We start from the raw sequence: 23154 nt of genomic DNA on the forward strand, positions 1-23154 counted from the left end.
CATGATAGCCATGTATAAATATGTGAGAGGAAGCCACAGGGAGGAGGGAGCAAGCTTGTTTTCTGCTTCCTTGGAGACTAGGACGCGGAACAATGGCTTCAAACTACAAGAGAGATTCCATCTGAACACGAGGAAGAACTTCCTGACTGTGAGAGCCGTTCAGCAGTGGAACTCTCTGCCCCGGAGTGTGGTGGAGGCTCCTTCTTTGGAAGCTTTTAAACAGAGGCTGGATGGCCATCTGTCAGGGGTGATTTGAATGCAATATTCCTGCTTCTTGGCAGGGGGTTGGACTGGATGGCCCATGAGGTCTCTTCCAACTCTTTGATTCTATGAAAGGAGATTCTATCAGAACATGTCCTCGTGTTCAGATGACACTCTTGCAGTGACTCTCAGCAATATCTGCTGCTATTCACACAGCAAACTGTGTCTTAAGTTTTTACTTTGCGAAGAAAATAAATTCAGTAACACTGAGACATGGCCGTTAAAGTGGTGTCCAACTGAATGTTTGTAGTGTCTCTTGAACGCGCTTAAAAGAACGGGACCAGGGATTTGGTTTTATCCTACCACGCGCGCAGTACGCATGCGCACGCCGGCTCAAAGCCCGCCTCCGCCATTTTGAAAAGATGGCGAATGAGATCCCTCCCCCGCCCCTCTATTACGTCATTTCCGGCGCTGTGATATTTACGTTCGCAGGGCCGCAAACCAGGCAGGAGGTTGGGGAGTGTTATGGATCGAGGCGGCAGTAGCAGCAGCACCACCCGAGGTTCCCGAAGTGACCGCTCCAGGTCGCGCCGCCGCCTCCCCGGGGGCCACTCGCCCGCAACGCGCCGCGGCAGAAGGGTAGGCGCTCCGCGAGGGGCGGGGAGGCCGCGGGAGAGGAAGGCCGAGGCATCCTAATCATTCATCATCTCAGTAACAATAATCACTATCATCGTCATCTCCTGTTAACAGGTCGAACACCCTTTATCCCTAATAATAATAATAAGCTATACAAGGTTAGACATCACTTGTCCCTAATGATATAAATAATAATAATAATAATAATAATAGGGCGAATATCCCTAATAATAATAATAATAATAATAATCTATAACAGGTCAAATATCATTTATCCCTAATAATAATCTATAACAGGTCAAACATCCCTTATCCCTAATGATATCAATAAGCTATGATATGTCAAACATCCCTTATCCGTAATAATATCAATAATCTGTAATATGAACAAGCCCTATGAGGAGCGGCTTAAAGAGCTGGACATGTTTAGCCTGAAGAAGGGAAGGCAGAGAGAAGACACAATAGCCATGTATAAATATGTGTGAGGAGGTCATAGGGAGGAGGGAGCGAACTTGTTTTCTGCTTCCCTGGAGACTAGGACGCGGAAAAATGGCCTCAAACTACAAGAAAGGAGATTCCATGTGAACATTAGGAAGAACTTCCTGACTGTGAGAGCCGTTCAGCAGTGGAACTCTCAGCCCCAAAGTGAGGTGGAGGCTCCTCCTTTTGTAGTTTTTAAAAAGAGACTGGATGGCCATCTGTCGTGGGTGCTTTGAATGCAATTTTCTTTCCTCTTGGCAGGCCGTTGGACTGGATGGCCCATGAGGTCTCTTCCAACTCTATGATTCTATGTCAAACATCCTTTATCCCTAATAATATCAGTAATATATAATACGTCAAACATTCCTCATAGCTAACAATAATAACCATAATAATCTATAATAATCTATAATAGATTGAACATCTCACATCTCTACTATCAATAAGTAATAATAATCTATAACAGGTCAAATCTCACTTATCCCTAATAATAATAATCTATAACAGGTCAAACATCTCTTAGCCATGATGATAATAATCATCATCACAGCATGCAGATGATAATAATCATCATCATCTATAATACGTCAAACCTCCCTTATCCCTAATAATATTTATTTATTTATTTATTTATTTCTTGCATTTATTGACCGCCCCTCTCAGCCCGGGGGCGACTCGGGGCGGTGAACAGCAACAAAAAGACAGTGTACAATAAATCACGACAATACAAACCAGACAAATACAACATAACATATACTTATACTAAAAATCCGCTTCGTCAAGTCCTGGGGTCATAGCCAAAATTCATAGTCCTAGTTCATTCCAGTGTCGTTTCAAGATACACTCAGTTGAAGGCCTGCTCGAAGAGCCATGTTTTCAGGCCCCTACGAAAGGACATCAAGGAGGGCGCCTGTCTAACCTCAGCAGGGAGGGTGTTCCACAGCCGGGGGGCCACCACCGAGAAGGCCCGCTCTCTCGTCCCCGCCAGACGTGCCTGTGAGGCAGGCGGGACCGAGAGAAGGGCCTCCCCGGATGATCTCAAGGCCCTCGTGGGCTCGTAGGCCGAGATGCGGTCTGCAAGGTATTTTGGGCCGGAACCGTTTAGGGCTTTGTAGGATAACACCAGCACCTTAAATTGGGCCCGGTAGCGAATCGGCAGCCAGTGGAGCTGGGACAGCAGGGGCGTTGTATGCTCTCTGCGTCCTGCTCCCGTTAACAACATGGCTGCCGCGCGTTGGACTAGCTGAAGCTTCCGGGCCGTCTTCAAGGGCAGCCCCACGTAGAGAGCGTTGCAGTAGTCGAGGCGGGATGTGACCAAAGCGTGTACCACCGTGGCCAAGTCAGACTTCCCAAGATACGGGCGCAGCTGGCGCACGAGCCTAAGCTGTGCAAATGCTCCCCTGGTCACCGCTGAAACCTGAGGCTCCAGGCTCAGCGATGAGTCCAGGGTCACACCCAAGCTGCGAACCTGCGCCTTCAAGGGGAGTGCGACCCCGTCCAGCACAGGCTGTAACCCTATACCCTGTTCGGCCTTGCGACTGACCAGGAGTACCTCTGTCTTGTCTGGATTTAGTTTCAGTTTGTTCGCCCTCATCCAGACCATTACAGCGGCCAGGCACCGGTTCAGGACTTCGACGGCCTCCTTAGTAGCAGGTGGGAAGGAGTGACAGAGTTGGACGTCATCTGCGTACAGGTGACACCGCACCCCGAAACTCCGGATGATCTCACCCAGCGGCTTCATGTAGATGTTAAACAGCAAGGGGGACAAGATGGAACCCTGAGGAACGCCACAGATCAACGGCTGTGGCGTTGAACAGGAGTCCCCCAGTAACACCTTCTGAGTACGGCCCTCCAGAAATGACCGGAGCCACTGCAGAGCAGTGCCCCCAAGACCCATCTCTGCAAGGCGTCCCAGAAGAATACCGTGGTCGACGGTATCGAAGGCCGCTGAGAGGTCCAGGAGCACCAACAGGGACACACTCCCCCTGTCTAGCTCCCGGCGCAGATCATCCACTAAGGCGACCAAGACCGTCTCGGTACCATGTCCCGGTCTGAAACCAGACTGTGCCGGATCCAGATAATCCGTGTCTCTCAAGAATACCTGGAGTTGTGAGGCCACCACGCTTTCCATGACTTTGCCCAAGAAGGGAAGATTGGAAACAGGCCGAAAGTTGTCCAATTTAGTGGGGTCAAGTGATGGTTTCTTCAACAGCGGCTTTATAACAGCCTGTTTTAGGCTCGCTGGAATCTTGCCTTCCCGAAGGGAGGCATTAACCACCACCGTTACCCACTCGGCCAATCCCCCTCTGGCCTCCTTCAGAAGCCAGGATGGGCAGGGGTCTAGGATGGACGTGGTGGGTCTCATTCCTCCAAGTATCTTGTCCACATCCTCGGGTTTCACAAACTGAAAAGAATCCAACAAAACTGGACAAGCAGGTGCTTGTGTCACATCCACAGAGACTGCATCTAATGTGGCGTCCAGCCCAGAGCGGATCAAAGCGACTTTGTCTGCAAAGAACCGAGCAAATGCTTCACAGCGCGCTGCCGAATTGTCAGGGCTCCCACCTGAGATGGGGGGAGTTAAAAGACCTCTGACAACCCGGAACAACTCCGCCGGACGGTTTTTTGCAGACGCAATAGTGGCCGCAAAGAAAGTTTTCTTTGCGGCTTTTATTGCCGCGGCATATGCCCTTAAAAAGGACACAAACCGTGTTCGGTTTGACTCGCTTGGGTCCGAGCGCCACACGCTCTCTAGAACCCTCTTCCTTCGCTTCATCGCATATCAATAATATATAATACGTCATGCTATCCTATGCTATCCAATGCTAAAAAATTTTTTTGTCTGTACCAATTCAGCTTGGGGACTGCCTGTACAATAAAAAGAGATTTTTCCTAAATATTAGAACGTACTTCCTAACAGTAAGAGCTGTTTGACAGTGGAATGTAGTGAACCTTCATTACAGATGGATAAGTGGATATTCATCTGTTGAGGGTGGTTTGGTTTTGTGTTCCTGCATGGCAGTGGGTTGGATTGGATGGCCCTTGTGTTCCCTTTCAACTCTGATTCTATTAACGTATCACTGATAGGGAAAGAGTTCACCCCATGGCATAAACATACTATGCTGATTTTTCTAGGAAGTCCAAATATTTAATTAGTGGCCATTTGTTTACCTGCATAAAACAGATACAAAATCCAAATGAGTTCTAAGGAGGGAGTTCAGAGATGACTGTTGAAGAGCTTAAGGTACATAGTATGTAAGTATATAGAAGAAAATATGGTCTTTAAAGCAGAAAAGAATATATCTGTCCCAAATTGTGTAAATCCTTAAAAGTTTACATCAATAGTTTTACCTTGTTGCAGACTAAAACCTCATACTGACCAAACATAATATGCTCAAATTTCCCAGTCAATACAGTTATACATCCTTTAATGAAATAGGGGGAAAGGGTTTTACTATTTCTTTAACAGAAATAGAAAAAAAATAGGGTTAGGTTTCTATACCACAAAAAACAAGAGCAATTACTGAAAACATGTTTCAGGGGAGGTGTGTGTGTGTGTTATGTTTCTCAAACTACCATTGTCGTGTAATTCTGCTTAATAGGTTGCTACCTTCTTACTTCTTAAATAATATCAGTTGTCTGTGATGAGAGGGTTTTACTGCCTGATTAACACATTTGCTGCTATAATAGGACAGATTTTGATGTAATTTTTATTGCAGAGATATTCTCATTCACCAGGACGGCGGTCTCCAAATCGGCACTCTGAAGACAGCATGCAGACCTCTACTAGACTGGGCTTACCAGTTGATAGCCTGAGGGGTTTTAACAGGTATGGTACTCACAAGGTTGCTTTGCAATGATATAGAAAATATGTAGGACACAATATTCCAAGAATATTAATGTTTTATGATAAAGCTGTTTAGCTAGCCTCCCCTCCTTTAATTTAGGTTGGTATTCTCAGTGGAAGTGCATAACTCTTGTGAAGTATGTGGGATAGCTTTTAAGGTAAAATTTCCCAGTGACATTAGTTTGGCAGAATAATAAACATGTAAGTACAGGACTAGTAAAAATCATACAAGAAAGTTATGTGGTATACCGCCTGCAGTCATCAACTTTGCAAGTTGGTATATATTAAAATTAAATAGAAAGTGTGTCTTTAGCTCGTCTTCTGTGTGTATAGCTTTGCAACCATGTATAAACAATATCATTTTTCATTAAAAATTTGATACTACCCAATAGATGGTATAGTCTGATTAAAATAAGACAATAGGTGACAATTTGTAACTTATATATAGTCCCAAAGGTTCCTTTCTGCAGTACATCTTCTCTTGTTATAATTAGAGAATCCTATAACTAACTTTTGGAAAGGCATGGCCTTTTAGAGATCATAACCTTTTAGAAAACCAGAATCTCCACAAACCTTTGGAGAAAAATGGTATTCACAACCATTTGAAAGTCATAACCTTTTGTAAAAGTATGATCTAGGGAAGAGCCAAAAACTCATTTCAGTAAAATCTTCTCTTCAGTGGTATATAACCACATGTACTTATATACGTAAAGTTGGCTCTCGGCTGTTAGACTGATAACCTTGTTGTCTCTGATGTGTTAGGAACAGAGATTAGGCAAATGCACAAAATATAGCAGTTCTTCAGAAGTGTTTTTCAGTTGCCCAAAACAATTTACTCTCCCATAAAACATCTTGTTTTTATGTAATGTTCTCAAGAAACAAACATAGAAAAGTAATGTCATTAAAAGTAACATATTTGGTTTACTCAGAACCTTCATGTATTCAGCATACAGGTACGTAACTTGTCAATCCAGTTACAAAAAGGTTTTGAAGTGATGTCTATATGCAGATAACACAGGGCATATTTTTTATGATCTTAACAGTCTAAAGTCTAAAGCATCTGATAGAGTCTATGCTCTAATGGAATCTGAAATCTAAAATGGAGTCTGAGCTCAGAGTAGTCCCAGATCTGATCATGTTCTCTGCAGCCCCTCCCACAACCTCAAGAAACAAAGAGTAAGGAAAACTGCATACCAAAACATACATATACAATACAGTAAGCAAACAGGATCGTATAAAAACAAATAACTAGTGGAGGCTTGAAAAAGGTTGCTGTTTCCAACACTAATGTTCTTGATTGGGGAAATAGAATTCCCAATACAGCTTTAAATGCAATATATTGATAAGCAATGTTGGTGGTAAGGTTTCCAGTCTCCAAAAATTGTTCCAAGAACATAGCAATATGCAGGCTCATCTCCTTTATCTTGGAGAGAGAAGCCATAGAACTAGTTCTCCTAATGAAAGGGTCAACTATGTACTACTCATGGAAATATAAAAAGTGAGCAGGGTTCATTGGGTTCTGGATTTCAAAATTTATCAAATTTATGTGAAGTGCAGATGCTTCCATGTACTTCAAGAACGTATTTTTCCAAAAAACTCCCTCAATATATCTTTTGGAAGCTTATTTCATGTTAGTGTCTATTTATCATTGTGCAGGAACCTTTGTTTTTGCTACCATGACGTCCACTTTCAAAGCCTTTTGGGTTATCTTTGGCACATCAAATATTCAACATAATTGTCCCAGTGGCCCACCTGAAACTGCATCACTGTACCTGGACAATATCCTCCTAACACTTCACACACTTTAGGTGGGGTGGGATGGGGTGATAATAAGCCCTGGCAATGATAAATAGTTCTCCAGAACCATGGCTTTGCAGTCAACAAACAAAACATCAATCTTATCTTAACCCAGAAGGAAGTCTACGTAGGTGTCCTCATAGACACAGGAAAGGGCACATTGCTTCCTCTCCAGAGGGAAACGTCCAAGACAGCAAAACCTTATCCTCTGAATTTACACTGAAACTCACTGGACTGCCCATCTGTACCACTCAGAAAATGGAATATGAGTTATACTTACAGTGAATGTCCCTTTTTGTGGTTCAAAAAAACCCAATCTGTGTCATCCCAGGCTCATGGCTCCATCACTTTGTGAGTTTATAGTTTATCTCTTTATAGTTTGGTTGTTGCTTTTCTCTACATAATTGTAATGAGGGATGTTTTCCCTTTGCTTAATTTTCCAGTGTTGTTTTACTGCAATTCTTTTGCATGGCTGTTTGAGAAACTGGCAGCAGGAAATAGATCTTATGAGTTATGTGATTTTTGCTCTTCACATGATTATGATAGACTACTGGGTGGATTGCTTCTCTGAGCCTTCAAGAGCAGACATTATATTAAGGAAAAAGTATTCAGTTTCCTTGAGAGCAACATTGTTTATGGGGAATTAAAGTGGGTTCAGAATAAGAAGTGTTCAGAATAATCAGACCTCTTCAGGTAAATCTGTATTCAGGAGATTATATGCCAAGATCCTCACATTGTAACTTGTGTATCTCTCTCATCAGGGTTAACTTGGCTCATGATCCAGCATCTAGCAGACGTTTTTCATTTCCTAAAAGTCTTAATCGATCTCCTTTGGATGAAAACAAGCCTTTTAGTCATGATGCGGACTATCGCAACAGCCAGCCAGACTATATGGTAAAATATAACCATCTAGCACATCTGTATCCACAACAAGAAGCTGATTTGGATGGTGACCTACTCAAAGCATCCTCAAATTCATCAAAAGATAGAAGACAGGAACATAAACACTTTAATCATGATAAAGATGATAGACTACTTGATGGGACTGTAGACCAAAATGATTTTATACCAGGAGTACAGAAGTACTGTAAACAAAGTTTTAGTAGAAGCCCAAGCCCAGTGGATCTGCATGAACTTGAACTAGATAGGCAAAAAAGAGAAGAGGTACACAGAAATTTGACTCAAGAACTCCCTGGCAATAGCTACAGGTTTCCTGGACCAGCTAAACCAGTTTGGCCTTCTGAACCTCATCATCTTTATACACCCGAGGAAGCACCAAAGGTGCCAAAAAAATCAATATTGAGGAAACATGAGGGGGATCCCTCTGTGCAGGTTTGTGCTATGTTCTTTTCCTTCTTGGTTGAAGTTTTGTTTCCAGTTTAAACTTGAACTATAATATTTGACTTAATTTCTGTTAATAAATATATTCAGAATGTCACTGCTATGAAATTCAGTTGGTTTTAATTGTCATAATTAGTATCTTCAGTTATAGTTATCACCATGAAGACATTTTATATACTTGAAAATTAAATAATAATAACAACAACAACAACAACAATAATGAATTTATTACCCACCTCTTCCTGTGGCTTGAGGCGGGGCACAACACTGTTAAAACAAGAGGTAAAATGTATTTTTTATTTAAATATATAGTTATTTACAGTACTTATATTCTGCCCTTCTCACCCCAAAGGGGACTCAGGGCGGAGCACAGAACACATATATGGTAAATGTTCAATGCCGATTATACAATGACAAGACAGAACAGATAGAAGTATATTTATGTTTTTTCTCATCATTCGGCATTTTTTGGAGGCTGTGCTCAGTTCTGGTCGGGGGGGGGGGGGGCGGTGTCGCTCCATCTTTTTTCTTTCTTCATAAACTTTCCTCCGAAACGCCTTGCCTAAAATACCTCCCCATTTAATGTGGTTCCTATTCATCTACTCACATAGCTGTTTTTTATCTGCTAGGTGGGCGAGGGAGCTGGGCTGAAGGTCAGGAGCTCAATCTGACCTGGCTTCAAACTGTCAACCTTTCAGTTGTCAAGATTTACTACAGCTGGTAATTAACCTGTTGTGCTAAAGCCAGCCCACTATTAACCACTATTAAAAGACTTCCAACAAGATACACAGGTTTAAAATACAAGTTAAAATCCACTGATAAAATGTAGATTAAAATTCACAATTTAAAACTGACCAGGTAAGCCTGTCATCTCTTCTGACAACTGTGTCTTAAATTCTAACAGCTGATCTAGCAATCAGAGCTTTTCTGGCAGGTCATTCCACAGTGTTGGGGCAGCCTATGAAATGCTCCTCTGAGTGAGAGTTGCCAGTTGGGTTCTGGCAGGCTGGAGTAGACGTCCCTCAGACAACGTAAGTGTTCAGGGTGGATTGTATGGGAGAAGGCAATCCTGGAAATAACCTGGACTCAAACCATGTAAGACTTTAAAGATCAAAACCAACACTTTGTACTTTGTCCGGAAACTAATTAGCAACCAGTGGAGTGACTTTAGTATAGGTGTAATATGCTCACTCCTGGCTGCTGTGTTTTAAACCAGCTTCTATCTCGTGCACTTCTATCTTCAGGTCCTCAGATTCTAGGAATGGGAGCAGATGGAGTATCAAAATTATTGACCCATTTTGTTCTCAAGAAATTTTTGGAAGTGACAAAGTCATCCTATAGAAAGGTGCAATTTGTTTTGTTTGTTTATATATAGTTTTTCACCACCCGTTTTGTGTTTGTAAATGATAAAGTCAGCAAATCAAACAATTTCTAATGTCTTGCAATACAAAGGTGAACCTTTCAGGATTTTATTTTGACAAGTTTTGTTCTGAAGGGGGTTGCCACTGCCTTACTTTGAGGATGAGCAAGTGGAACTTTTTAAAAATCACTTAGTGGGCTTCCAAAGCCAAATGCAGATTCAGTGTTTTGCCAAGACTCAAACCATGTACTATATTTACTCAAGAACAGCAATTCAAAGTGATAAAATCATATATACAGTATTTTCAAAATTTAATAAAAAGGGATAATAAAAATAATCATATATAAAATAACAAGAAAAAGTGTCTACCCCAGGTGGAAGATCTTTGTCATATGCAAAAACAAACAAACAAACAAAAACATACAGCCAAAGAGAGCAAATATTTGCAGCATTTTGGTGTAGTGGTTGATGTCCATTGGAAGCTAAGCATAGAATCACATTGGAGGCCCTAAGAGTCCTGGAGAAAACAATTTCATCATATGTATGAATACTCAAATCCAAAAAAAGTCCAGACTAAACATGGAGGGCTGATTATAATAACAAACAACAATTTCTTTTTTTCTTTTAGATTGACTTTTTTGTAACAGTAATGTAAGCAACCCTGTTTCTTACAAATCCTTCTCTTTTGCCATAGCCTTGCAGCACTGATATTTCATTGGATGCAGAAATTGTTTTGAAACAGAACAAAGATTGTGAGTCAACTTCGGGGCCTGCTGATCAACAGAATGATTTCTTGCTCCCTCATGAAAGAGCCAGCCAGGATGGGAATGGCTTCTCGTGTGTTTTGGGCACTATGGCAGATTCTACCAGTGCTCAAGAAAAAAGAAAGCACAGTTTGCATGATCACATTGAAGATAAAGAGAAAATTGTTTATGATTATGGTCATAAGAATGACTCTCACATTAACTCTTTCTGTGCTCAAAAGTTAACACTGGCTGTGGCAGAAAAAACTGTGAAACAAAAAGTAACCTCTTTGTCTCTTCCTAGTTCTTATGTAAAAACAGGCACTTCAGAAAAGTCCCAGCAAGAATATGAGAAGATCCAGGACTTGCTCAAAACCATTGGTCTTGATATTGGATTAACGGAAATTGGTAAGCTTGCTGCCCGCACTCAGGAACGACTCCATGGGAAAAACATATCTCGTTCATCTGATCGCCATACGGTGACATTTCATAAACCAGAATCCCGGGAGAAGCATCAAAGTAGAAGTGATTCTAAATCCTGGGAGAAGCATCAAAGTCGAAGTGACACTGATTCTAAATCCTGGGAGAAGCATCGAAGTCGAAGTGACACTGATTCTAAATCCCGGGAGAAGCATCAAAGTCGAAGTGACAGTGATTCTAAATCCCGGGAGAAACATCAAAGTCGAAGTGACAGTGATTCTAAATCCCGGGAGAAGCATCGAAGTAGAAGTGACAGTGATTCTAAATCCCGGGAGAAGCATCAAAGTAGAAGTGACGCTGATTCTAAATCCCGGGAGAAGCATCAAAGTCGAAGTGACAGTGATTCTAAATCCCGGGAGAAGCATCGAAGTAGAAGTGACACTGATTCTAAATTCCGGGAGAAGCATCAAAGTAGAAGTGACAGTGATTCCGAATCCCAGGAGAAGCATCAAAGTAGAAGTGACACTGATTCTCCAGAACCAAAGCGAAAATACTCTCTTTCCCCTCCTGGTTCTTCCTCACCATCTAAAGATACATTTTCCGATTACAATAAAAGGAAAACTGTAGGACGAGATAATCCTTTTGGCACAATACCTGCACTCCCACCAGCTCTAACTTGTCTTCCTAATTTGTCTCCTTCTCCTACTTCATTTTCTTGGTACAACGTTCCATACATCACACCATTTGGTGCAGCTCAGTTACCTCAAAACTGTACAGTTCCCACAGTTCCTCCTAGCTATATTCCATATGGACAATATGTGACTTATGGAGCTCCTGGCTGGCCCATGTATGCTCAGCAGGGTGATCCTGCACTTCCAGCCCTGCATGCATTTCATACATCAATGATGCCAGTGTATGGTTCACAAGCCAAGTTCAAGGCAATTGAGGATATTTCCACAGACAAACAGTCTCTGTGTAGTGACTTAGATGACTCTGTTCTTGAGGAAATCTCTGGTACTGCTCCAAACTCTGAATTGTCCTCTCAGTTGTCTCCACTTACTCTCAAATCTGCCAAAGAAAAACTATCTGATGAACAAAATCGAGTTTTGCAGAGGCAAAAGGTGAGAGTTTTTTTATTTGTATTGAGAAATGTTTGCTTATAACACGCACTCGACTCTGTAGACAAAAATGTTTATAGCTATGTTTGTTTTTTAGTCTTTCCCCCTCTTTCAGTATAATAGAACAATTGAATTGTCTCCAGTGATAAATGGATTTATGGATTGTCTCCTTGTTCCTTCATACTACAAAGCACTTTAGTGTTTAAATATATTGTGTGATTGCTCTTCCATGTAATTCCCTTAACCCGTAATGGTATATATTGCCTACTAAGTGGTGAAAATCTTAGTTAAGAATTGTTGATCATCTACATATTCATAGCAGAGAGTTCTTTGTTGTGATGCTAGTTAGAGAATAGCCTTCCCTTGGAGGTCGGATTAGCACCAGTGCTTTTGTCATTCTAACACCAAGTGAAATGGAGATCTGCTAAAGCTTTGGGGGCCTAATTGGTTTTATAAAAACCTCATGAGTAGATGATTTAGAATAGTGTAAAATTGTTTTGGCCATTTTAAATCTGTATTTTTACCTTTATTTATAGTTTGTGTTTTTAACTTTTGTACGATGTCAGTGTTAGGCTGTATCTGTTTTACCTTTTGTAAGTCACCTTGAATTTCAAATTTGGAAAAAAAGCAATGATTGTGATTTTGAGTAACAAAACAATAACATCAGTGTCAGACTATCTTTATTAAACCAGGGCTGAATAAGATCTGGAAGTCTGGGGCCATGTTTCTATTAAGGTTAAGATGGCGACACGCTAGCAGCAACCTTTCCACTCGGGTGGGACGAGAAACCTGAATCCGAGGTAAATCGAAGCCATCCACCCTCATTCTGATCCCCTTTCACCGGCTCCTTGATCGGCAACACCTCAGGACCCTGAAGGGGGCCTTGAGGAGTTGACTGGACAGGAGACCAGGGAGGAAGGGGTAAAAGAGGGAGAGGAAGGAGGTAGAGCGAAGGCCACCACCATCACTACCAACTCGGCCTGAGAACGCTCCCTTCTAATTGCTTCGTGGACATCTGGATTGCTGGACTTACCCAACTACCAACTGCAGACTGGCTGTTGCAGCCCTCGGAGGCTCTCGGTGGGTGAGTGTGAACTCTTGGGCCTCCCTCCTCCGAGCTTGGCCTGGGCGATCCTGAGGTTGGCCGCGAGGTGTGCCGGCGCCGGAGCGAGTCGCTGGGGCTTCATCTGCTCACTAGACCGTGCGGTTGAGGCTGCCTGTGAACAGCTGGCCTGCTGAGGCCTATGTATCGCCGGACTATCATCTTCTGCTCTGTCTTCTGCCCGGCACGCTCCCTGGCAGCGCTGCGGTGGCTGCGTGGGATCCTTCCGCGCGGCCGAGTCACGATTCTGCCGCGTTCCGGCTGGGAGCTGCTTCTGCTCCCGGTGCCTCCATTTTCTTTTCTTCCATTCTCGGTGGGGGCTCCGGGGTGACCCGACTGGATTACACGCGCCGGTGCTACAACTCCTACGTGCCCTAAGGGGGCGCCACCTCCACACTTCCATCCTCGTAACGGAGTCCCCGGAAGTGACCCGGCCGGGCTCCTCAGTGCATCCCGAGTGACGTCATCTCTGCGCCTTTAAGAAACGCCACCTCCGCATTCTACATCTGGCGGAGGCCCCAGGAGCGGTGTCCCTGTTGCCAGAGAGAGCCGACAGAACCTAATCATCTCCCGTTCCAGCTGCGATTTGTCATTAAAGAGCACCGTCACCTTAGAGCTACTGGTCCATCTCCCGGTGGACTGAACTGTTAACTGCTGTTACAGAACTGCTATCAGCCACCATCATTGAATTGTCATCTATTGTGTTACCGCCTCCAATTCCGGAAGAAACGTGAACTAACTCAACATCAGATTTTGGGCATTGTGGCAATCCTTACTTCGCATTCTACTGTTTCCTTTAAGATCTGCCCCTACCCCTGGGACCGATGTATTGGGGGGAGGGGGCCAAATGAGAATTAAGATTGACCAACGAGACTGATAACTGACTGAACAACTACTGTTATTGCACTGTTAATACGACCGTCTTGACCAAACGCTGCTAACTCTCCTTGGCCCAGCACTTTAACCATCAAGCACTTTAAACTCGAGCACTTTAATACTACCAAGCCCCATCTCAGCATTGTAGTTAACGCTAGTTAACGTGATAGCTTAGTGCACTTTAGCAATTTTTGACTTTAACAACTAGCACTTTAATACCTGCTACCACTTTGTATTCCAGTGACCTATACCAACCCTGTACCAACGCTGCTCACCTATGTCGCCTTTCATTCCTTGGTACCTACTAACAATATTACTGGTGGGTTGGGAAGAGAACGGAAGGTGGAGCAGGTGGGAGGAGAAAGATTGGAATGAAGTAGCATGGCAAAAGGGGAAATTAACTCAGCGAACAATCTGGATTAAAACATGGGATGAAGTTATGAACTCGAAGTGCAATATGGAAGAAGAGAGGTATTCCACTAGCCGAGGGGTCCCCATAGAAACCATAACGGGGAGGGGGAGATGCAGGAAAGGGAGACCGCCAATTCGGCCTAGAGATAGTGAAAACTTAACAACCCAAATTCGGCCTAGGGAAAGAGGAAGAAATTTAACCATTTGTAATCGGTCTCCTGACATGGTAAGCCGGGGTACCCAGGATGGCGGCCCCTCTGGGTTGAAGATGGTGCTGCTGAACGCCAGATCTGTCAACGGCAAAACATCCTTCATACAAGACCTAATTCTTGAAGAACGGGCAGATCTGGCGTGCATTACGGAGACCTGGCTGGACGAAGCTGGAGGAGTAAATTTGACCCAGCTTTGTCCTCCAGGGTTCTCCATACAGCACCAATCGAGACCTGGAGGGCGGGGAGGCGGAGTTGCGGTAGTCTATAAAAATTCTATCCCTCTGACCAGAGGCCCCATCCCGCAGTCAACTAACTTTGAATGTGTCCACCTGAGGGTGGGTGACCGGGACAGAATAGGGATTCTGTTAGTGTACCGCCCACCTCGCTGCACTACGGTCTCCCTACCTGAGCTAGCAGGTGTGGTCTCAAGCCTGGCATTGGAGTCCCAGCGGCTCCTTGTGCTGGGGGACTTCAATGTACACGCCGAGAATACTCTAGGAGGAGCGGCTCAGGACTTCATGTCTTCCATGGCAACCATGGGGCTGTCCCAACGAGTATCTGGCCCCACACACAGTGCTGGACACACATTGGATTTGGTTTTCTGCCAGGGATGGGAGCAAGGTGGCGGTGTTGAGGAGTTGTCCATCTCTCCGTTGCCATGGACCGACCACTATCTGGTCAGCTTTAGACTCACTGCACCTCCCAACCTCTGCAGAGGTGGGGGACCCATTAAGTTGGTTTGCTCCAGGAGGCTAATGGATCCGAATGGATTCCTGACGGCTCTTGGGGATTTCCCCGCCACCTCGGTTGGTGATTCTGTTGATGCCCTGGTATCCCTCTGGAACGGGGGAATGACTAGGGCAATAAACACGATTGCTCCAGAACGTCCCCTCTCAAGCAGCCGAGCAAAACTAGCGCCTTGGTTCAACGAGGAACTGGCAGCGATGAAGCGAAGTAAGAGGAGACTAGAGCGCGTGTGGCGTTCGGACCCGAGCGAGTTAAATCGATCACGGTATATCGCCTTTCTTAGGGCATATGCCGTGGCAATAAAGGCAGCAAAGAAATCTTTCTTTGCTGCCAATATTGCGTCCGCAAAGAACCGTCCGGCTGAGCTGTTTTGAGTTGTCAGAAGTCTATTAAATCCCACCACTCCGGATGGGAACCCTGACAACTCGACGGCCCGCTGTGAAGCATTTGCTCGGTTCTTTGCGGACAAAGTCGCTTTGATCCGTTCTGACCTGGACACCATGTTAACAGCAGTCTCAGAGGATGTAACACGAGCATCTGCGTATCCGATTTTGTTGGATTCATTTCAATTGGTGAAACCTGAGGATGTGGACAAGATACTTGGAGGAATGAGGGCAACCACATGCATCCTAGACCCCTGCCCATCCTGGCTTCTAAAGGAGGCCAGAGGGGGATTGGCCGAGTGGGTGAAGGTGGTGGTTAATGCCTCCCTTCGGGAAGGCAAAATTCCAGCCAGCTTAAAACAAGCTGTGATAAAACCGCTGTTGAAAAAACCATCACTGGATCCCACTCAATTCGTCAACTATCGGCCTGTTTCCAATCTTCCCTTTTTGGGCAAAGTCCTGGAACGTGTGGTGGCCTCACAACTCCAATTCTCACAACGTGTGGTGGCCTCACAATTCTTGGTAGACACTGATTATCTAGATCCGGCACAGTCTGGCTTCAGGCCGGGACATGGTACCGAGACAGCCTTGGTCGCCTTAGTGGATGATCTGCGCAGGGAGCTAGACAGGGGGAGTGTGTCCCTGTTAGTTCTGCTGGACCTCTCAGCGGCCTTCAATACCGTCGACCACGGTATCCTTCTGAGACGCCTCGCGGGAATGTGCCTTGGTGGCACTGTTCTGCAGTGGCTCAGGTCCTTCCTAGAGGATCGTACTCAGAAGGTGTTGCTGGGGGACAACTGCTCTACCTCACAACCATTGTCTTGTGGGGTCCCGCAGGGCTCAATATTGTCCCCCATGTTATTTAACATCTACATGAAGCCGTTGGGAGAGATCATCCGGAGTTTCGGGGTGCGGTGTTATCTGTACGCAGATGACGTCCAACTCTGTCACTCCTTCCCACCTACTACTAAGGAGGCTGTTCGGGTCCTGAACCGCTGCTTGGCCGCTGTATCGGACTGGATGAGGGCGAACAAATTGAAACTGAATCCAGATAAGACAGAGGCACTCCTGGTCAGTCGAAAGGCCGAACAGGGTATAGGGTTACAGCCTGTGTTAGACGGGGTTACACTCCCCCTGAAGACGCAGGTTCGCTGCTTGGGTATGATCCTGGACTCTTCGCTAAGCTTGGAACCCCAAGTTTCGGCGGTGTCCAGGGGAGCATTTGCACAACTAAAACTTGTGCGCCAGTTGGCCACAGTAGTCCACGCTCTGGTTACATCCCGGATTGATTACTGCAACGCGCTCTACGTGGGGTTGCCCTTGAAGACTGCCCGGAAGCTTCAGATGGTCCAGCGCTTGGCAGCCAGGTTGCTAACGGGAGCGGCACTCAGGGAGCATACCACTCCTCTGTTGAGCCAGCTCCACTGGCTGCCAATCCGCTACCGAGCACAATTCAAGGTGCTGGCTTTAGCCTATAAAGCCCTAAACGGTTCTGGCCCCACTTACCTCTCCGAACGCATCTCCACCTATGAACCGACTAGAACATTAAGATCGTCTGGGGAGGCCCTGCTCTCGGTCCCGCCTGCGTCACAGGCGCGCTTGGCGGGGACGAGAGACAGGGCCTTCTCAGTGGTGGCCCCTCGGCTATGGAATGCCTTACCGGCAGACATCAGACAGGCACCTTCGTTGCTGGCGTTTCGGAGAAAGGTTAAGACCTGGCTTTATGAACAAGCGTTTGGTTAAGCAGTGCAACCAATCAAAGGAAGACGGTAAATGGAACATAGGAATGGCACAAGGATTATGAGAACGGATCTGATTTCACTGAGGCGTTATGTTTTGTTTTGTTGACTTGTCTTGTTTTGATTTGTTAATTGTTGTGGATTGATGTTGTTGATCCTGTTTGTTGCATTTGTTGCGTTTTAATTGCACTGACATTGTTTGATAATTTGTACCATGTAAACCGCATTGAGTCGCCTGTTTGGGCTGAAAAATGCGGTATAGAAATAAAGCAAATAAATAAATAAATAAAATATTAATTATTGGTGGAGTTATAGGCCAGGAAAATCATTCCAAAGACATGTGGCAGATAGAATTGGTAACAGGAGTTAAATTACTCAGTACTTGGAAGGGCTGGGCAAAGGACAATATGTCAGAGGGATGCAATATCTGAAGGTGTCACCAGAGATAATCAGAGAAGGGCAATATATAAAAAGACAGACCATGTGCTTGATTTTTCTCTTTTGCCATGATCACCTCTCAATATGTAATTGTAAATAGTTAAGTTTGGAAAAAATAAAACGTTTGCCGCCAAGAGCTCTTGGCGGAAAAACAGTTACAAACAGTGGTTTTCAACCTATGAATCCCCAGATGTTTTGGCCTTCAACTCCCAGAAATTCTAACAGCTGGTAAACTGGCTGGGATTTCTGGGAGTTGTAAGCCAAAACATCTGGGGATTCACAGTTTAAGTTCCACTGAGTTACAGGGTGCTTGTTTAATTACAGCAGGGAGGCAGAAAGAGCAAATAAGGCACAGTAGTTTTTAAAGTGCACGTCTCAGATAACATTCAGGATCTGGAGGCTGCAGAATCCATGGGTCGGCGTGAATCCCAAGTGTCTTTTTGGAGACCCCCAAAAGTTTCTGTTTCTAGGATCTACCACAACATGGGTCACAACAGCTTCTGAAACAAGTCATGTGGTCAGGAGTTTATGTCAGATTTTGTATAAGGTCAGCACAGAGGAGTGGAGGTCTTGTGTACCTTTCAATAATACAGAATTATTGTTTGGGTTGAAGGGAGGACTTACAAAAAGAGAAATGGTTGGCTGTTGACTCAGTTTTTCTTGGCTGAAGAAACTTCAAGAGACAGGGCTGTAAAAGTGGCTTGGAGCCTACATATGCAGCACATGGGCCACAAAAATCTATAAGTCCTTCAAACCAAATGGGTTTTTGTATTGTTCAATTTTGCTGATTTTTTAATTTTACGGGTAATCTACTTGCTTTTTAATAATAATTTATATGTCTGTCTTTTATGGTCCCATGATTGCTTTAAACATATGTGTTCTATTTTTTGTAAACTGACTTGAATCTTAGTATCGAGGAAAAGTTGGGACATGAAGGAATTAAATTGTATTTATTACAATATAATAGATTATGGCCACAGTCTAACACAGTTTTACATCGGCTTCAGTCTATTTTCAAACCTGATTTATTCTGTTGTGTAGTCTTTGTGTCTCCTCCTTGTTTGACTTGCTTATTTTTTAATAGAAAATCCCAACAAGTTTCTTAAAGATAATCACACATTTTATGACAGGAATGTTATATAATGTTAGCGAAGAACTTGCAAGAAATGAGTGACTCTTTATGATCAGGAGGACACACAGGAAGTTAACCACAGTGGCTTTTGCAGTGTTTGGCTATGGTCAATGAAATGATTTAGTTTAATTCTGCTGTTTCTTTCATAACCTTTTCAGGTTAAACAGGAAATAGAAAAGTTGAAGAGTGACCAAGACGCTTGGCAAAAACAACTGTTTTATTTGAAAATTGAGTTTAACAGGCTTTCAAGACTAAGAGGTAGTGTCTCCTTTCATTTTTACACTCCATTTTCATTGATAATCATGATTGCTATTACACAATGTACTTGAATTACTTGGATTACACTAGGTATGTTACACATTTTTTGTTCCTGGGATATAAACGCCATTTTCTAATTGGTTCTGTCATAAAAACATGGAAAAGGTTTATTAAACTGCAAAAACTTTGTTTTTGTGGGACATCCTGCAGCACATTTTGCTATAGTATTTCAATGAATATCTCATAGAGTCTCAACCAATTCAACATAGCTTGTGGCAGCCACAAAAATGAAGTTTCTTGAGAATAGCAACTACTTTTAAAGTAAATGCTGCACAATTAAACAGGAAATACCATTTTCAAACCAGGAACAGAACTTTTTTTGAATTATGTTACATTACATTATTTTTATGTGCTGCCTGTCCTAAGCATTACAAGATTTTTCCTAAATGGGGAAGAAAATAGGATTCATCAGATATCTCAATAGGAACCTTTTGTCAGTAATGCACACACAGGTTCTGGCATTTGGGCTTGATAGGTTATTATCTAACAATTTAAATTATTTTAATTTTTTTTATGTCTTAACACATTTTTCTTGTACGTCCTGCTTTGTCACTTTGACTGGTGCAGACAAGATGTTCCGTAAAAGTAAAAAGAAAAATCCGTTGTTCGTGGAAGTGGTTCACAAGCGAAACAGTATTGAGGTGGAGGTTGCTGACTTGACAATCAGAGTCAGTGCTGCAGAGGAGAAAAAATGTGAGCTTGACAAGGTAGCTCAGATCTTAGGAATCAACATTTTTGAGAAATCTTGGAAACCGTCTTCAGAAAGGAGAGAGTCCTCAGAAAAGTATGACTGAAGACACAAAAAACAAGGAGAGGATTCCTAGTCCATTCAAGGTAACATTCTGGGTGTTGATATTAAGTACCATATATACTTGAGTATAAGTACAAAAACCTGGGAAAAGCATTGACTCAAGAATAAGTCGAAGGTAGGAAATGCAGCAGCTACTAGCAAATTTCAAAATAAAAATAAATACCAACACAGTTACATTAATGGAGGCTTCAGTAGGTTAAATGTTTTTGAATATTTGCATAAAACTGTAAGATAAGACTGCCCAACTCTGATTAAACTATTATTCTAACCTTCAATGTAAATAGTAGAGTAAAATAATAAATGTAATAACAATAATAGAGAAAAATAATAAATATAATAATAGAGTAAAATATTAAATGTAATAAAAATAATAGAGTAAAATAATGTAAACGTAATAATAATAATAATAAGAAGAAGATGATGATGAAGAAGAAATAGAGTAAAATAATAAATGTTGAGAAGCGGGAGGGCTTTTTCAGTCTTACAAAAGGGCTGAAAAACTCGGCTTATACTGTACACAAATGGTTATTTTGTATCATATCTTAGCCAGGGTAAAAACAAACCATCCTCTTGCTTATGCAGCTCTTGTGTTTCACTTTGTGCAGCAGACACACTGGTAATCTTCTATAAACTCTGTAGTTTGCCTTTTTTTGGAGTAGAGAAACTGGATAGTTTCAAACGTGCCAAGATATTAAACTGCAGTTTCAGGTGTATTTGATAACAAAGCTTGAATCAAAGCTAATAATCTGAAGGTGAAACCAAATGGCCTGTTTCTACTCTTGGAATGGCATCTACTGACAGAGCAGATTACCTTCAGCCTCCCCTTGTCTTCTGTGAATAGTTCGGGTATCCCTAGAGTAAATTTTGCAGTGCAGAGGGACTGAGAGAGAAAAGCTCACGTACTGCACAAGGAAAAGTCATCTTGAGCAGTTTTAGATGTATCTCATAATTCTGTGCCTTGGATGATATAGGAAATTACAATTAAATGAAGAAATGCTGTTTGGTTTGTCAGCTTTTGTGGAGGGCCAGTATGATGTGCAAGGGAAGAAAACATGGTGCTGCTCTTCTTAGGTTGAACCACCATCATGATCCAAAGATTAGTAAAAGTTATTGCCAAATAAATAGCTAAGTGATTGCAATCTATCATATTTTGTTCTGCTTCTTTTTCTCTTAGTCTACTAATAGACTAGTATCAGTGAAAATAATTTTGAAAATGCCGTAAAATAAAATGAAGCTAGTAATTTACCCAGTAATGTAACAAGAAAATACACAGCAATTTTGTGGGTAATTGTTTTGAATAGAGTTTAAAGACGATAGGAATAAATTTTAATGTAGGAAAATTGTCGAACAAAATACATATGCATACACTTTCTTGTGTTGTGAAATGTTAGTGGACTACAATTGTGAACTTGTGGGATTTTAATTGCTGTTTTAAAAAATTATGTTTTATTGCTAGTTTTAATTGTAATATTTTTAGAATTTGTTTGTTGTTGGGCATCGAATTGCTGTGGGTTGTGAGGCCGACCTGAGTCCCCTTCGGGGTGAAAAGGGCGGGGTACAAGTATGGGAAATCAAATAATAATACACATAGTGATGCTTGAACATGATAAAAACAGTTAAGGGAATGTGCTGTTTAAATATTCTTTTTTAAAAAATTATTTTTCTTCAGTCATAAGAAGACAGCCAGAGAAGAGACAAATGCAGCAGAAGCAAAGACTTTAAAAGTTTGTGCACCTCACTTGACCTGATTCCAATACATCTTTTAGCAGATGTGGTAAGATTCTTGAGATCAAGACTAAGCTTCATGAAGCTCCATAAAACAGCCTTTCATTACTGTTATGATCCTAATCTTGTATATATTTTCATGTTGTTTTGATGTTTAAAGAAAAGTAAAACTGTTGTTAACAAATTCTGTCTCATGAATCTTTGATGAATAAAAAATTTCAATACATCACCTCTGCCAAATCCGTAAGAACTGACATATTTTCATAAATAATATGGCCACTTTTATTTTCCTGATCTACTTATGGTTAATTTATAGCAGGAGTTATCTAAAACTCCCACGTCTCAGATACTTTCTTAGCCAGTTAAAGTAAGAAGCATATTCTTCAGTTTTTGTGGTGGATTAGCAAAGTCTTCCAAGGATTGGGACCAATGTATGTAAAATGTAGTAATGGAAGCTTCTTTTAAAGTTGTTTGCACAGTGGGCGAGTTTCTCCTGCGTATTGTGTTGCCCTACAGGGTACCTAGAAGGATGCTATGCTCTCATATAGTGTCATCCTGAGAATGCATTGTAAAGTAACAAAGATTATTTGATTTGATTTTGATCACCAAGGTGATAAACATGACTGCCCTTCTGAAAACAGATACCATATCTCATCGCATAAAAGTCACACTTGTAATCACTTTTTTAAATAAAAAAGGGGGAGTGTAACTATTACATGATAAAAAATCTGCCTTTGATGCTTTCTGTTTTTAAAAAAAATTAACTTTTTTATCTCCAAAATGGAAGGAGGAGGTATGATCCAGCTTCAAACAAACAGCCTCATTTCTGTTTATTTGTTTTTTTTAACTGTTTTGCCTTTGGAGAAAGGATAGAAGAGCAGAGCTCCAGAAACTCACAGTTTTAAATGACCTTGCTTTTGGAGAAAGAAGGAAGGAAGGCAGTGGGAAATCAGCTCCAAACAGCTCTATGACTATTACGTGAAAAACACAAAAATACCAAATTAGACACCCAAAAAAATGGGTGTAACTATTACATGGTGGTAACTATTATGCAGTGAAACCTATGTGTCCTTGCCCAGATGCATTGTTGGCCCTCGAGAAAAGTCAGAGGCCCACAATCACTTTTGCCACAGCAACAAAAATGCCTTTAGAAAGATTTCGGAAATTTAGAAGCACTCCTGCTTTGCTGTCTGAGACCCAGCAATTGTAGTAAGTAGTTAATTTCAAAACAGTCAGCACAGGTTTAATCTAACCACTGGTCTGTGTTTAAATTCACATATAAAAGGCTTAGGTTCTCCTAATATAGTGTACATTTTT

General features: G+C 42.4%; 1 protein-coding gene across 2 annotated transcripts; it reads left to right on the forward strand.

Moving 5' to 3' along the window:
- The first annotated feature begins 656 nt into the window (after positions 1-656).
- LOC132776166 (zinc finger protein 318-like) lies at positions 657-22066 on the forward strand. 2 transcript variants are annotated; one of them, XM_067464410.1, is made up of 7 exons: positions 657-840; positions 5037-5146; positions 7723-8293; positions 10357-11946; positions 19142-19241; positions 19869-20135; positions 21782-22066. In XM_067464410.1, exons 1-6 carry the CDS (start codon positions 727-729, stop codon positions 20093-20095), a joined length of 2712 nt encoding a protein of 903 aa, XP_067320511.1. In that variant the 5' UTR covers positions 657-726; the 3' UTR covers positions 20096-20135; positions 21782-22066. The 2 variants fall into 2 exon arrangements, with proteins under 2 accessions (XP_067320511.1, XP_067320513.1); XM_067464412.1 differs by lacking the exon at positions 657-840 and adding an exon at positions 869-951.
- The last annotated feature ends 1088 nt before the right edge of the window (positions 22067-23154 follow it).

Source organism: Anolis sagrei, chromosome 1 (assembly GCF_037176765.1).
Source record: "Anolis sagrei isolate rAnoSag1 chromosome 1, rAnoSag1.mat, whole genome shotgun sequence".
Classification (NCBI taxonomy): domain Eukaryota; kingdom Metazoa; phylum Chordata; class Lepidosauria; order Squamata; family Dactyloidae; genus Anolis; species Anolis sagrei.

What these genes read in the sequence shown, in the direction of transcription:
- LOC132776166 (XM_067464410.1), top strand. Translation starts at nt 727, where the DNA reads ATGGATCGAGGCGGCAGTAGCAGCAGCACCACCCGAGGTTCCCGAAGT. An exon ending in AGCCTGAGGGGTTTTAACAG is followed by an intron (nt 5,147 to 7,722) that starts GTATGGTACTCA and finishes CTCTCTCATCAG; the next exon opens with GGTTAACTTGGCTCATGATC. An exon ending in CAGGCTTTCAAGACTAAGAG is followed by an intron (nt 19,242 to 19,868) that starts GTAGTGTCTCCT and finishes TGACTGGTGCAG; the next exon opens with ACAAGATGTTCCGTAAAAGT.